The sequence below is a fragment of the Oncorhynchus kisutch genome, linkage group LG18, assembly GCF_002021735.2.
Source record: "Oncorhynchus kisutch isolate 150728-3 linkage group LG18, Okis_V2, whole genome shotgun sequence".
In the NCBI taxonomy this organism is placed as follows: Eukaryota; Metazoa; Chordata; class Actinopteri; order Salmoniformes; family Salmonidae; genus Oncorhynchus; species Oncorhynchus kisutch.
In genome coordinates this window covers 44,997,165-45,011,413 of record NC_034191.2, presented here as the reverse complement: position 1 = coordinate 45,011,413, position 14,249 = coordinate 44,997,165, and the positions used below count along the sequence as shown (strand labels likewise).

General features: G+C 41.3%; 1 protein-coding gene across 1 annotated transcript in view; it reads left to right on the top strand.

The window, feature by feature from the left end:
• LOC109909341 (uncharacterized) overlaps positions 1 to 14,209 on the top strand; it is a 30,791-nt gene extending 16,582 nt beyond the window's left edge. Inside the window, exons 2-9 of the mRNA XM_031796154.1 lie at positions 11,540 to 11,863; positions 12,009 to 12,044; positions 12,273 to 12,323; positions 13,121 to 13,145; positions 13,250 to 13,272; positions 13,367 to 13,417; positions 13,516 to 13,628; positions 13,882 to 14,209. Of these exons, the coding sequence (XP_031652014.1) occupies positions 11,540 to 11,863; positions 12,009 to 12,044; positions 12,273 to 12,323; positions 13,121 to 13,145; positions 13,250 to 13,272; positions 13,367 to 13,417; positions 13,516 to 13,628; positions 13,882 to 14,040 (782 nt within the window). The 3' untranslated portion in view covers positions 14,041 to 14,209. The remainder of the gene's footprint in view (positions 1 to 11,539; positions 11,864 to 12,008; positions 12,045 to 12,272; positions 12,324 to 13,120; positions 13,146 to 13,249; positions 13,273 to 13,366; positions 13,418 to 13,515; positions 13,629 to 13,881) is intronic.
• The last annotated feature ends 40 nt before the right edge of the window (positions 14,210 to 14,249 follow it).

The following is a 14,249-nucleotide window of genomic DNA, read 5'->3' as shown; positions in this document are numbered from 1 at the left end:
CCATTCTGGCGCAGGAAACTTCTCACTCGCGCGGGTACAGTAGCTAGCTACTGAAGTTAGCAAGGATTTTTTTTTAATTGCACTAACTGGACACAAAAATAAAGTTCTAAAACCCAAAAAACTATTTATAATATACCTCCACAGTCTCCTGTAATTTTTTAAAAAGTCATTTGAATTTAATAATATCCCAAAAATGCTCAACTCTCACTTTTCACTCGTAATCTCTATCCAACAATGTCACCAAACTTCTAAACACATAGAACCCCCATAATGCTCTGTGGCATAATCCCAACACAACTCAATAGGTTCATTCTCTGATCCTAATTCTATGATTGGATAGACAACATGTCAGTTCCTTCTTCAAAAGCTTTGATTGGTGGGAGGATGTCCTCCGGAAGTGGTCATAATTACCATGTACACTACTGTTCAAAAGTTTGGGGTCACTTAGAAATGTCCTTGTTTTGAAAGAAACCAAAAAGAAATTGTCCAGTAAAATACAAGAAAATTGATCAGAAATACAGTGTAGACATTGTTAATGTTGTAAATGACTATTGTTTCTGGAAAAGTCTTTTTTTAATAGAATATCTACATAGGAGTACAGAGGCCCATTATCAGCAACTCCTGTGTTCCAATGGCACGTTGTGTTAGCTAATCAAAGTTTATCATTTTAAAAGGTTAATTGATCATTAGAAAACCCTTTTGCAGTTATGTTAGCACAACTGAAAACTGTGGTGATGATTAAATAAGCAATAAAACAGGCCTTCTTTAGACAAGTTGAGTATCTGGAGCATCAGCATTTGTGCCAGCCTTCAGGGCTAATTGTGCGCAGGCCTTTCCCGGGTAGCTCTCCCTGCCTTATCCTGCCCTTCCAGGGGGTTGAATGCGCCCGGCTAACAGGGCATGGGGTCACGGTACCCTCTCGGCAGTAGAAACAGCTGGGCATCTTAAACAGTCCTTCACATCTAAAGACATTGAAGACTTGTTGTTCTAGGGACCTGAGTTTTTCCTGATCATGTTGTAGGGCATCACATAGTTATCATCTATAATTGTGAGTCAGTCAATTGAAATAAATAAATTAGGCCCTAATCTATGGATTTCACATTACTGGGAATACAGATATGCATCTGTTGGTCACAGGTAGCTTTAAAAAAGGTAGGATCAGAAAACTAGTCAGTATCTGGTGTGACCACAATTTGCCTCATGCAGCGTGACACTTCTCCTTTGCATGTAGTTGATCAGGCTGTTAATTGTGGCTTGTGAAATGTTGTCCCACTCCTCTTTAATGGCTGTGCGAAGTTGCTGGATAATGGCGGGAACTGGAACATGCTGTTGTACACGTCAATCCAGAGTATCCCAAACATGCTCAACGGGTGACATGTCTGGTGAGTATGCAGGCCATGGAAGAACTGTGACATTTTCAGCTTCTAGGAATTGTGTATAGATCCTTGTGACATGGGGCTGTGCATTATCATGCTGAAACATGAGGTGATGGAGAACGAATGGCACAGCAATGGGCCTCATGATCTTGTCACGGTATCTCTGTGCATTCATAATTCATAATCAATAAAATGCAATTGTGTTCATTGTCCATAGCGTGTGCCTGCCCATGCCATAACTCCACCACAACCATGGGGCACTCTGTTCACAAGATTGACATCAGCAAACCGCTCACCCACACAATGCCATACATGCGGTCTGTAATCTGCCCGGTACAGTTGAAACCACGATTCATCCATGAAGAGCACACTTCTCCAGCGTGCCAATGGCCATCGAAGGTGAGCATTTGCCCACTGAAGTCGGCTACGATGCCAAACGGCAGTTAGGTCAAAACCCTGGTGAGGACGACGAGCGCGCAGATGAGCTTCGATGAGACGGGTACTGACAGTTTGTGCAGAAATTCTTCGGTTGTGCAAACCCACAGTTTCATCAGCTGTCCGGGTGGACGATCACAGACGATCCCGCAGGTGAATAAGCCGGATGTGGAGGTCCTTGGCTGGCGTGGTTACATGTGGTCTCAGCTTGTGAGGCCGGTTGGATGTACTACCAAATTCTCTAACACGACGTTGGAGGCGGCTTATGGTAGAGAAATTAACATTCCATTATCTGGCAACAGCTCTGGTGGACATTCCTGCAGTCAGCATGCCAATTGCACGCTCCCTCAAAATGTGAGATATCTGTAGCATTGTGTTGCGTGACAAAACTGCACATTTTAGAGTGGCCTTTTATAGTCCCGGGCACAAGGTGCACCTGTGTAAATATCATGCTGTTTAATCAGCTTATTGATCTACCACAACTGTCAGGTGAATGGATTATCTTGGCAAAGGAGAAATGCCCACTAATAGGGATTTAAACTAATATGTTCACAAACTTTGAGAGGAATAAGCTTTTTGTGCGAATGGAACATTTCTGGGATCTTTAATTTCAGATCATAAAACATGGGACCAAAACTTTACATGTTACGTTTATATTTTATTTTAGTATAGTTAAAGAGATGAAGCAAGTGATTCCTTACTCAAATCCCCTTGGTGAGGAGTACCCCCTGGGCATATCACATCCTCCAGTGTGCCAGCTGGGCAGAACCTCCCACATAAACAAAAGGATGGTAACAACCCTTCAAAGAACAGCCAACAACATTAGTTGTATGTACTGTTTAAATAAATAAAAACTCAGACATCGGTACAGTACACTACATTTTATATATTTTTTTAAACATCTCAAATATATTTGTAATAAATAGATACAGATATATTTCTGCAAAATATGTAATGTTCCATTCCAGTAGTTAAGTGCAGTGTGTTAGTACTGTGCCTTACCTGCAGGACACAATCGTCCCTCTGAACATCTCAGGCTGTCCTACTTGTCTGGCCCAGTTGTTCTCCTGCAGTGCCAGCGGGGCAAGGTGACCCGTGGGGCATTTCTGTGCCCTCCTCACAGTAATACCCTTGTGGGCACATGAATTGGGAGCCCGGTCTCCGTGAGCTGTCTTCCAAACAGTAAAACCCTGTTGAAGAGTATTATTGTAAGTGTCACAATTACTCATCCCTTCCAGACAATAGAGATAACATAAGATGACATGACAAAACATAGCATAGCACACATAACATCACAAAAGATAAAATAAACCACAAACGCTGCAGAACAAGAAGCAGGAAACTTACATGTATGTTTTACATGTGTATTTTGTTTTTTATGTCAGCCTCTGATTCAACTTTTATAATAATCGACTATATATTTATGTTGGTATTGTAACTTTACTGAATCCCCACTGTGGAGATGACCTGAGGATGGTCTGATTACCTGCTGGACAGGGGGGGCAGTCCCTCACCCCATGAAAGCCTCTTTGGGTCCGTAGGTTCCTGCTGGGCACGGCAAAGCAACACCTCCAACACAGTAATGACCTGTGAGAATGTAATTAATTGATTTCCATTTATACCGTGCTCTGTCAATCAAAATCAAAGAGTATTAGTGGAGTCTAACTGTAATGCATTTTATTACAGATTTTTATGAACATCTAATGACGTCACCTAAAGGACAAAACATGCAGGCTGCTCCCTCCTCACTGTCCCTGTGTGTCCCAGGAGGGCATGGGGGGACAAGCTGTCTTGACGGCTGAGTTAGCTCTGCCCCTGTCCTACTCCAGCGAGGTACCACAGTACCTCCACATAGAAAGGTCCCATTGCAGCTCTTGCACTGTTTGGCAAGACAGGTCAAAGGCTGGGAGGTCCTTTTCCATGGGCAGTAGCTCCCTAGAGCGGGGAGAAATTACTTTTAGTTGATCTAGTTTAAAATGTGCCAGATGGCATTGAAAGATCCTTCCACTATAAGATCTGGGCAGGTTTTTCTAAACATGTAAACCAGATCAAAGTGATCCAATGTTGTCTGAATCCTGTTCCACCACATCTGAATTTGTTCCCCCTTCATTTAGAAAGGAGGGACAAGATCTGGATTATATATATATATATTTTTTATTAACCCAGAAGGTATTAACTGGATCTATAAACTGATATCTGTATTGAAACCAATTCATTGAGTGAAAGGCAGAGGATTGTACCAGTATACACTTTTTACCAGGACCAGAAGTTTTTCCTGACCTGACCAGGAACAACTATGTGCTTCTACTTACAACTTCATTATTTTTCCATAACGGACAGTCTCGGTGACTTGCCGAACACGGATGACACTGGACACTGCACAGAGTGGAGAAGAAGCCTGCTGGGCAGTATCTCTAAAATGTTGTGCACAAATTTGTTTACATCCCCTGTTAGTGTGCATTTCTCCTTGGCCAAGATCATCCATCCACCTGACAGGTGAGGCATTTCAAGAAGCTTCTTGATCAGCATGATCATTACACAGGTGCACCTTGTGCTAGGGACAATAAACGGCCACTCTAAAATATGGAGTTTTGTCACAAAACACAATGCCACAAATGTCTCAAACGTTGAGGAAGAGTGCAATTGGCATGCTGTCTGCAGGAATGTCCACCAGAGCTGTTGCCAGAGAATTTAATGTTAATTTCTCTACCATAAGCCACACCCAACAATTTTTTATAATTTGGCGGTACATCCGCCTGGCTTCACAATAAAATCTTTGAAATTGTTGCATGCTGAGTTTATATTTTTGTTCAGTACAAAACCAGTCAAAAGTTTGGACACAAACTCATTTTCTACATTGTAGAGTAATAGTGAAGACATCAAAACTATGAAATAACATGTACGGAAACATGTAGTACCAAAAAAGCGTTAAACAAGTCTAAATATATTTTATATTTGAGATTCTTCAAAGTAGCCACCCTTTGCCTTGATGACAGCTTTGCCCACTCTTATCTTAACCAGCTTCATGAGTTAGTCACCTGGAATGCATTTCAATTAACAGCTGTGCCTTGTTAAAAGTTCTTTATTTTCTTCTTAATGCATTTGAGACAAACAGTTTTGTTTTGAAATGGTAGGGTTGGTATACAGAAGAAAAACACCAGTCTCAACATCAACAGTGAAGAGATGACTCCAGGATGCTGGCCTTCTAGGCAGCGTTCTTCTGTCCAGTGTCTGTGGTCTTTTGCCCATCTTAATCTTTAATTTTTATTGGCCAGACTGAGATATGGCTTTTTCTTTGCAACTCTGCCTAGAAGGCCAGCATCCCGGAGTAGCCTCTTCACAGTAATACTGTGATACTGGTGTTTTGCGGGTACTATTTAATGAAGCTGCCAGTTGAGGACTTGTGAGGCGTCTGTTTCTCAAACTAGACCATCCAATGTACTTGTCCTCTTGCTCAGTTGTGCACCACTCCTCTTTCTATTCTGGTTAGAGACAGTTTGCGCTGTTCTCTGAATGGAGTAGTACACAGAGTTGTACGAGATCTTCAGTTTCTTGGAAATTTCTCGCATGGAATAGCCTTCATTTCTCAGAACAAGAATAGACTGACGAGTTTCAAAAGAAAGTATTTGTTTCTGACCAATTTGAGCCTGTAATCGAACCCACACATGCTGTTGCTCCAGATACTCAACTAGTCTAAAGAAGGCCAGTTTCATTGCTTCTTTAATCAGAACAACAGTTTTCAGCTGAACAAACATAATTGCAAAAGGGTTTTCTAATGATCAATTAGCCTTTTAAAATGATAAACTTGGATTAGCTAACACAACGTGCCATTGGAAAACAGGAGTGATGGTTGCTGAAAATGGGCCTCCGCCTATGTAGATATTCCATAACTAAATCTGCCGTTTCCAGCTACAATAGCCATTTACAACATTAACATTGTCTACACTGTATTTCTGATCAATTTGATGTTATTTTAAAATATATATATATATTTTTTTTCAAAACACCAAACTTTTGACCGGTAGTATTATATACACTGCTCAAAAAAATAAAGGGAACACTAAAATAACACATCAGAGATCTGAATGAATGAAATATTCTTATAAAATATTTTTTTCTTTACATAGTTGAATGTGCTGACAACAAAATCACACAAAAATGATCAATGGAAATCAAATTTATCAACCCATGGAGGTCTGGATTTGGAGTCACACTCAAAAATTTAAGTGGAAAAACACACTACAGGCTGATCCAACTTTGATGTAATGTCCTTAAAACAAGTCAAACTTAGGCTCAGTAGTGTGTGTGGCCTCCACGTGCCTGTATGACCTCCCTACAACGCCTGGGCATGCTCCTGATGAGGTGGCGGATGGCCTCCTAAGGGATCTCCTCCCAGACCTGGAGTAAAACATCCGCCAACTCCTGGACAGTCTGTGGTGCAACGTGGCATTGGTGGATGGAGCGAGACATGATGTCCCAGATGTGCTCAATTGGATTCAGGTCTGGGGAACGGACGGGCCAGTCCATAGCATCAATGCCTTCCTCTTGCAGGAACTGCTGACACACTCCAGCCACATGAGGTCTAGCATTGTCTTGCATTAGGAGGAACCCAGGGCCAACCGCACCAGCATATGGTCTCACAAGGGGTCTGAGGATATCATCTCGGTACCTAATGGCAGTCAGGCTACCTATGGCGAGCACATGGAGGGCTGTGCGGCCCCCCAAAGAAATGCCACCCCACACCATCAAATCAAATGTATTTATATAGCCCTTTGTACATCAGCTGATATCTCAAACTGCTGTACAGAAACCCAGCCTAAAACCCCAAACAGCAAGCAATGCAGGTGTAGAAGCTCTCAACGAGCCGGGTTTGACTGACCCACCGCCAAACCGGTCATGCTGAAGGATGTTGCAGGCAGCAGAACGTTCTCCACGGCGTCTCCAGACTGTCACGTCTGTCACGTGCTCAGTGTGAACCTGCTTTCAACTGTGAAGGGCACAGGGCGCCAGTGGCGAATTTGCCAATCTTGGTGTTCTCTGGCAAATGAAAAACGTCCTGCACAGTGTTGGGCTGTAAGCACAACCCCCACCTGTGGACGTCGGGCCCTCATACCACCCTCATGGAGTCTGTTTCTGATCGTTTGAGCAGACACATGCACATTTGTGGCTTGCTGGAGGTCATTTTGCAGGGCTCTGGCAGTGCTCCTCCTTGCACAAAAGGCGGAGGTAGCGGTCCTGCTGCTGGGTTGTTGCCCTCCTACGGCCTCCTCCACGTCTCCTGATGTACTGGCCTGTCTCCTGGTAGCGCCTCCATGCTCTGGACACTACGCTGACAGACACAGCAAACCTTCTTTCCACAGGTCGCATTGATGTGCCATCCTGGATGAGCTGCACTACCTGAGCCACTTGTGTGGGTTGTAGACTCCGTCTCATGCTACCACTAGAGTGAAAGCACCGCCAGCATTCAAAAGTGACCAAAACATCAGCCAGGAAGCATAAGAACTGAGAAGTGGTCTGTGGTCCCCACCTGCAGAACCACTACTTTATTGGGGGTGTCTTGCTAATTGCCTATAATTTCCACCCGTTGTCTATTCCATTTGCACAACAGCATGTGAAATTTATTGTCAATCAGTGTTGCTTCCTAAGTGGACAGTTTGATTTCACAGAAGAGTGATTGACTTGGAGTTACATTGTGTTGTTTAAGTGTTCCCTTTATTTTTGTTGAGCAGAATACTTATGGGAATAAGGTATTTTTTTCATCTTTTTTTTGTAATACATTTGCACACATTATGGGGTATTGTGTGTAGGAAAATGTGTATATATATATATATATATTCAGAAAGTATTCAGACCCCTTCTACTTATTCCCATAAGTATTCAGACCCTTTGCTATGAGACTCGAAATTGAGCTCAAGTGCATCCTGTTTCCATTGATCATACTTGAGATGTTTCTACAACTTGATTGGAGTCCACCTGTGGTAAATTCTATTGATTGTACATGATTTGGAAAGGCACGCACCTGTTTATAAATCTTCTTGTGACTCTCAAACCCGGGTCCGGGAGCATAATCGTCGCCTGACACTAATTAGCATAACGCAACGGACATAAATCTTCCTATTCATGAAAATCACAAGTGAAATATATTGGAACACAGCTTAGCCTTTTGTTAATCACCCTGTCATCTCAAATTTTCTAAATATGCTTTACAGCCAAAGCTAGACAAGCAATTTGTGTAATTCTATCATAGACTAGCATAGCATTATGCCTTGCTAGCAGCAGGCAACCCTGTCACGAAAATCAGAAAAGAAATCAAATTAAATCGTTTACCTTTGATGAACTTCGGACGTTTTCACTCACGAGACTCCCAGGTAGATAGCCAAAGTTCATTTTTTCCCAAAATATTATTTTTGTAGGCGAAATAGCTCCGTTCGTTCGTCACGTTTGGCTGAGAAATCGCCCGGAAATTGCAGTCACCAAAACAGCGAAAAATATTCCAAATTAGCTCCATAATAACGACAGAAACACGGCAAACGTTGTTTATAATCAATCCTCAAGGTGTTTTTCTAATATCTATTCGATAATATATCCGTTGGGACAATTCGTTTTTCAGTAGGACCGATTTGGAGTAATGGCTACCTCTGTATTTTACGCGAGAGTCACCCTGGGAGCCATCATGTGACCACTTACTCAATGTAGCCGCCTACGGCTATTCTTCAACATAAATGCATAAAACTACGTCACAATGCTGTAGACACCTTGGGGAATACGTAGAAAGCGTAAGCTCGTTGATAGGACATTCACAGGTCAATAGGGACCCATTGGAACGCAGCGCTTTCAAAATATGGGGCACTTCCGTTATACTCACAGACAATATCTTTACAGTTTTGGAAACGTTAGTGTTTTCTATCCAAAGCTGTCAATTATATGCATATTCTAGCATCTTGTCATGACAAAATATCCTTTTTAAAAGGGGAACGTTTTTTTTTTTAAATGAAAATACTGCCCCCTAGTACCAACAGGATTTATATAATGTCCCACAGCAAAAACCAAGCCATGAGGTTGAAGGAATTTTCCGTAGAGCTCTGAAACAGGATTGTGTTGAGGCACTGATCTGGGGAAGGGTACCAAAAAATGAAGGTCCCCAAGAACACAGTGGTCTCCATCATTCTTAAAAGGAAGTTTGGAACCACCAATACTCTTCCTAGAGCTGGCCACCTGGCCAAACTGAGCATTTGGGGGAGAAGGGCCTTCGTCAGGGAGGTGACCAAGAACCCGATATACACTCTGACAGAGTTCTAGAGTGCCTCTGTGGAGATGGGACAACCTTCCAGAAGGACAACCATCTCAGACTTCTGCTGAAAAGTAAGTTCCCTCAGGACATGGGCTACAGTGTTACTCAACACTGAGGCCCAAATCAGGATTCACTTCTGCGAGCCCTATATGAATGAATGTCAGGGACAAAAAAATTACTTTGCAAGGTTCTGTTATTGTATTATTATTTTTAAGTGATAACAAATGTATTTCCCTGTATGTCAAGTGAGGGAGCTTTTTAGTGAACACAAGTATTACATGTAATGTACTACTGTATATAAAACCATTTGAAAATACACCTGAAGAAAGGGCAGGTTGTTTAAGTAGAGGATTGATCCAAAACACTGAGACCACTTCTTAAATAAATTGTCAAATAAATTCCACATTGACCCATTTATCTGCATCTCTGTTTGCCAAGTGCAGTCAAAGGGTATGAGGCCGTTTGATCCAAAGGATGAAACTGAGACCTCAGTCACTGAAAGTGAAATGTGAATCATGATGCAACTTGATTTCAAGAGGCCTCCTGTTCAGTCATATTTTGGTATTCAATGTGCTCTCCTGTTACCTTGCACTTTCAAAGTGAATGCAATGCTGAAAGCTATGCCAGTCAAGGTCTGTTTTTCGATCTCGAATGAATATTCTTGAGGAGGGATTCAAGGATTCATGATGACACAATATGAAAACTAATAAGCCCTATTAAGAAAGCTGATGCCAGTAATCAATCGAAAGTTCTGAATGCTTAGTTTTTTCCCCTGATATTATGCAACACCTGTCACAATGTGGAATATCAACCATGACACTCCGGTAACCTTCACACTCAGGATGTTCCTAAAATGAACCAAAGCTTAAGTGTAAAGGTGAGGTAAAAAAGTGAGCAACGAATTACTGTTTATTAACGCAGGTCAGACTCAGACATGCAATCATCCTCTTCTTCACCAAGCTTTGGAACAAATGCGGTGACAAAACTGCAATAGGTTTATCAATAGTTGCTGCACCAAGCCGGGAGACATGGGCACAATGTTTCATTTGTTTTGGTGCTTCGAAAGGCCTTCTTTTCATTATCCCTACTTTCCAACAGTACAAACAGAAAGCCAAAAGACAACCTACCAAGCAACACTTAAATGAAATGATTGAATTAGTCGTGGGCTGAACATTTGAATAGACTTTTGAATGTTACTATCAGCCTAATGCTGCAGCAAATGTTGTGTGCCTAGAGTTTTTGTATTTTGTCCCCGACACACTCAATAAAATACTGTGAAAATACAGTATGCTTCGGTTTGAGCTTTCTGATATAATGCTGATGTACCTTTGATTGATGATTTGAGTTGAGTTTGTGTACAACATAACTACCCTAAATACCACTCGTATATATAAGTTATACTGTATAACTTACATTATGTGCAAAGTACCAAACATTGAGTCAGAAGACAACAACGTTAGACTGACAAAATATAATTATTCAACATGTTGTTACATGAAGCATTATTTTTCTTGGGGTAAAATGAACGTACGATGTTTCCTATTTCTCTCACCCTCCAGCAGTGGGTGAATTGCTGTGCATATCTCTAACTGCAGTTGTGCAGTGCTGGCGTGAACACAAAGCCTACTATTGTTTGTTAGTATCAAAAAGTAGACATTGTAAGTCACAGTACTATAGGCCTACAGTAATGATTAAAAAAATAGTATCATTTATCTTATTTTAGGTGGCATTGAAGCCCTGAAAAAGACTTGTGGATATTTAACCATAATGTACATTTAAATATCTGTGTTGTGTTGACGGCTACATACCGTACAGACAGTACCCAAACAAAACATTTGTACATTAGCATTACATGAAGTACTTTATTCCAAAGAAAACTTTTTTTTTTTTAAATGTCTAGCCACGAATGACTATTAAAATGAAGAAAATAACATGGGTATACTGTAAAAACCATACAAATGTCATTGCATATTAAAATGCTGTTTAGTTTTTATGTTTCCTATGGCTCTTTCCATTGCCTAAATCTACAAAAGCAGGTGTTTTGAATGGAAAGTTTAGAACACTTTTATCAGGCATCCTGTTGAACACCACTTCCTGTACCTTATACCTGGTACATACTGCAATATGATGGCACATCCCGCTGTGACACCAGTGGTGCAAGTGTCTTTTTTAATCAAGAAAATTCCTAGAGCTAACCAATTCATATAGTTGAAACATAGGGGATCTGGACACATTTGGACAGGATGCTAATCTTAGCCCACTTCGCATTGCTGCTTATTTGGGGAAGCCAAGGTAAAATAAATTCCTCAACTTTTTTACTTGATGTGTTTTCAGTTTCTGGCAAAAAGATGATAATCAAATGTCCTCAAGCTATATATTTATATCCACGGCCTACTAACTGAAGAATTGTTGCCTTAATTTATGCCCTTTTCATTAGATTCAGAAACCTGTACCGACCTGCAGAAACAGCATGAAGTCATCCATGCAGCAGTTGGAGAGCCTTTAGTGTTGAACTGCACCTACAACTGCTCCTCTGGATTTGTCCATGGACACTGGGTCAAACTCTCAGACTGTCCTCATTGTCCTAGGCCAAGGGAAACAAAAAATGTCACAAAGAATGGTGACCTCTGCACACTACCATTGTATTTTCCACATCTGTCCAGGGAAGATTTTCAGTACAACTATACCTGCTTTTCTGAAGATCATGAAAGCGAACAGTTCCCACGCAAGATAGAGTGTCTGGTATCACTGCAGGCACAAGGTAGGCAAAAACAGGTTGAAATGACCTACCCTGTCATTTTACCTCTTAAAAACAAATTGTGTTAAAATGTATTAAATTAATTATGTTCAAAAAGTGAATACATTTATACATCAGTAACAAAATTATATTGTATTTCTTTTGCCAGCTCGACCTAGTGCCCCGGACACAACGGACACTACTGGTAAGTCTCATAGGAGAATCTTTTACTGAGACTTTATAACGCTCTGGTCAAAATAAGTTATGTAAGGAATAAGGGTGCCATTTGAGACTCAACCTAAGTCTCACTTTTCGTAATAGTCTAAGTTAAATTGCTCTGAGGCTGTTTAATGACATAGGCACAAAATAATATAAACCCAACAAATTTCACTTGCTTATTTGATCCTGATGACTACCGTGTTCTATGTTTTAGATGAATCGCTGACAGCGTTGGGTAACCATGAGGACTCAATAATAGATCACGGTGAGACAAAATGCTGCTATTGCACCCTTTAAAAAGAAAAGGTGGAACATGTTTAAATGTATTGCAAACAAAAGTAACCCCCTGTTTGAGGCAATGACTGATGAGTTGCAAATTTAGTTTTAATGATAATTGTCTTTGTGCTGTCTTCAATACAGAGAAATTCACAGGCGTCAAGGTGTTGGCAACAGTGAGTTATTGTGGCTGGGGTGTTGGCAGCCGTGAGTTATTGTGGCTGGGGTGTTGGCAGCCGTGAGTTATTGTGGCTGGGGTGTTGGCAGCAGTGAGTTATTGTGGCTGGGGTGTTGGCAGCAGTGAGTTATTGTGGCTGGGGTGTTGGCAGCAGTGAGTTATTGTGGCTGGGGTGTTGGCAGCAGTGAGTTATTGTGGCTGGGGTGTTGGCAGCAGTGAGTTATTGTGGCTGGGGTGTTGGCAGCAGTGAGTTATTGTGGCTGGGGTGTTGGCAACAGTGAGTTATTGTGGCTGGGGTGTTGGCAGCAGTGAGTTATTGTGGCTGGGGTGTTGGCAGCAGTGAGTTATTGTGGCTGGGGTGTTGGCAGCAGTGAGTTATTGTGGCTGGGGTGTTGGCAGCAGTGAGTTATTGTGGCTGGGGTGTTGGCAGCCGTGGCTGTCTCCTTATGTATGAGCCGCAGTCGATATAGCAAAGGTGCTTATAGATGTTGAAAAATCAATTGTGAAGGTCCAATTTCTGAATCCAAAATGTTATAAAATACTTTCCAAAGTTGTTATTAACAAAAACGACAGTATGTTTCAATAACGTGATTTCTTGTGTATTTTAGGAAAACCTGCTGTTATCTGTACAGGGTATGTTTTTTTTCTTCATACATTGTGGTATGTTTGCTAAGGCATTTTAACACACTTTTCATTGGCAATTAGTATGTGGAATTTGTTTATTGGTCTTTTATCAGCACAACATCAAGAGAAGGATCAGGTAAATATTTGTTTAATTTGACAAAATTGCTATCACAACCAGTTCACTCAATGTTGTGAATTGTAATTCTAATAGGTTACTTCATATCTTATAGGTGCATGCTCAACCAATTGTGAGAGGGTGGCACTGCGAATAACTCCGGCTGGTAAGCTAATGGAATGTACCATTTATTTCAGTTGCTAAGCTGGGTGTGTAATAACAACATCTACTGTACAAAACATTGCATTTCCTGTTTTGAGCTAGATTGCCAGAGTGATCATGAGGTTCCTTACGCTGACATCATGATTACTATGCGAGGGGCCAGCACACCAGAGCTCACACAGATCTCCTACCTAGCTCTGGGGGACCATAGAGAGGTGAGGATTGGAAACAATCGCTTTGTGATTTCTGTGTGAAATAGAAAGTGGTCTACAAATAAAATATCTATTATTATTATTATTATATATTCATCGACACCTCACTACATTATTTTACATCAACATCACCATATGTGACCATACTACTGACATTCACTATATTCAATGTAATATGTCAGCGGAGTCACAGGTTTAGACTTTATATAAACCTCACCTGAAATGGAATCCTGTGTGTTTCATGTCCCCCCTGCAGAGGTGGAGAGAAGAGGCAGGCCCTGGCCCCAGCACCGGCCCTGAAGCTAGATCCCACCTGCAGGCCTCCCGCTCAGCTGACAGACTGCATGTTCAGCCCCTAGAATTCTTCAAGGAAGATGAGCAAAACTCAGAGTATGCTGGTATCACCTACTCATAACCAGTGGGGATGGAGAAAGGGTAAAAGAGTGAACAAGAGAGAGCAAGTGAGACATGACCATCACTGTACTCATGTTAATATTCCCTGGCTTTGTTTGCTTTTTTTTAAACTGTTTTTTACCGTATAAAAAGTTACATGAATTGTCATCCAATAAAGTCATACTTTTGTGTCATAATGTGGTTTCACGTGTAATTTGTTATCGCACTCAC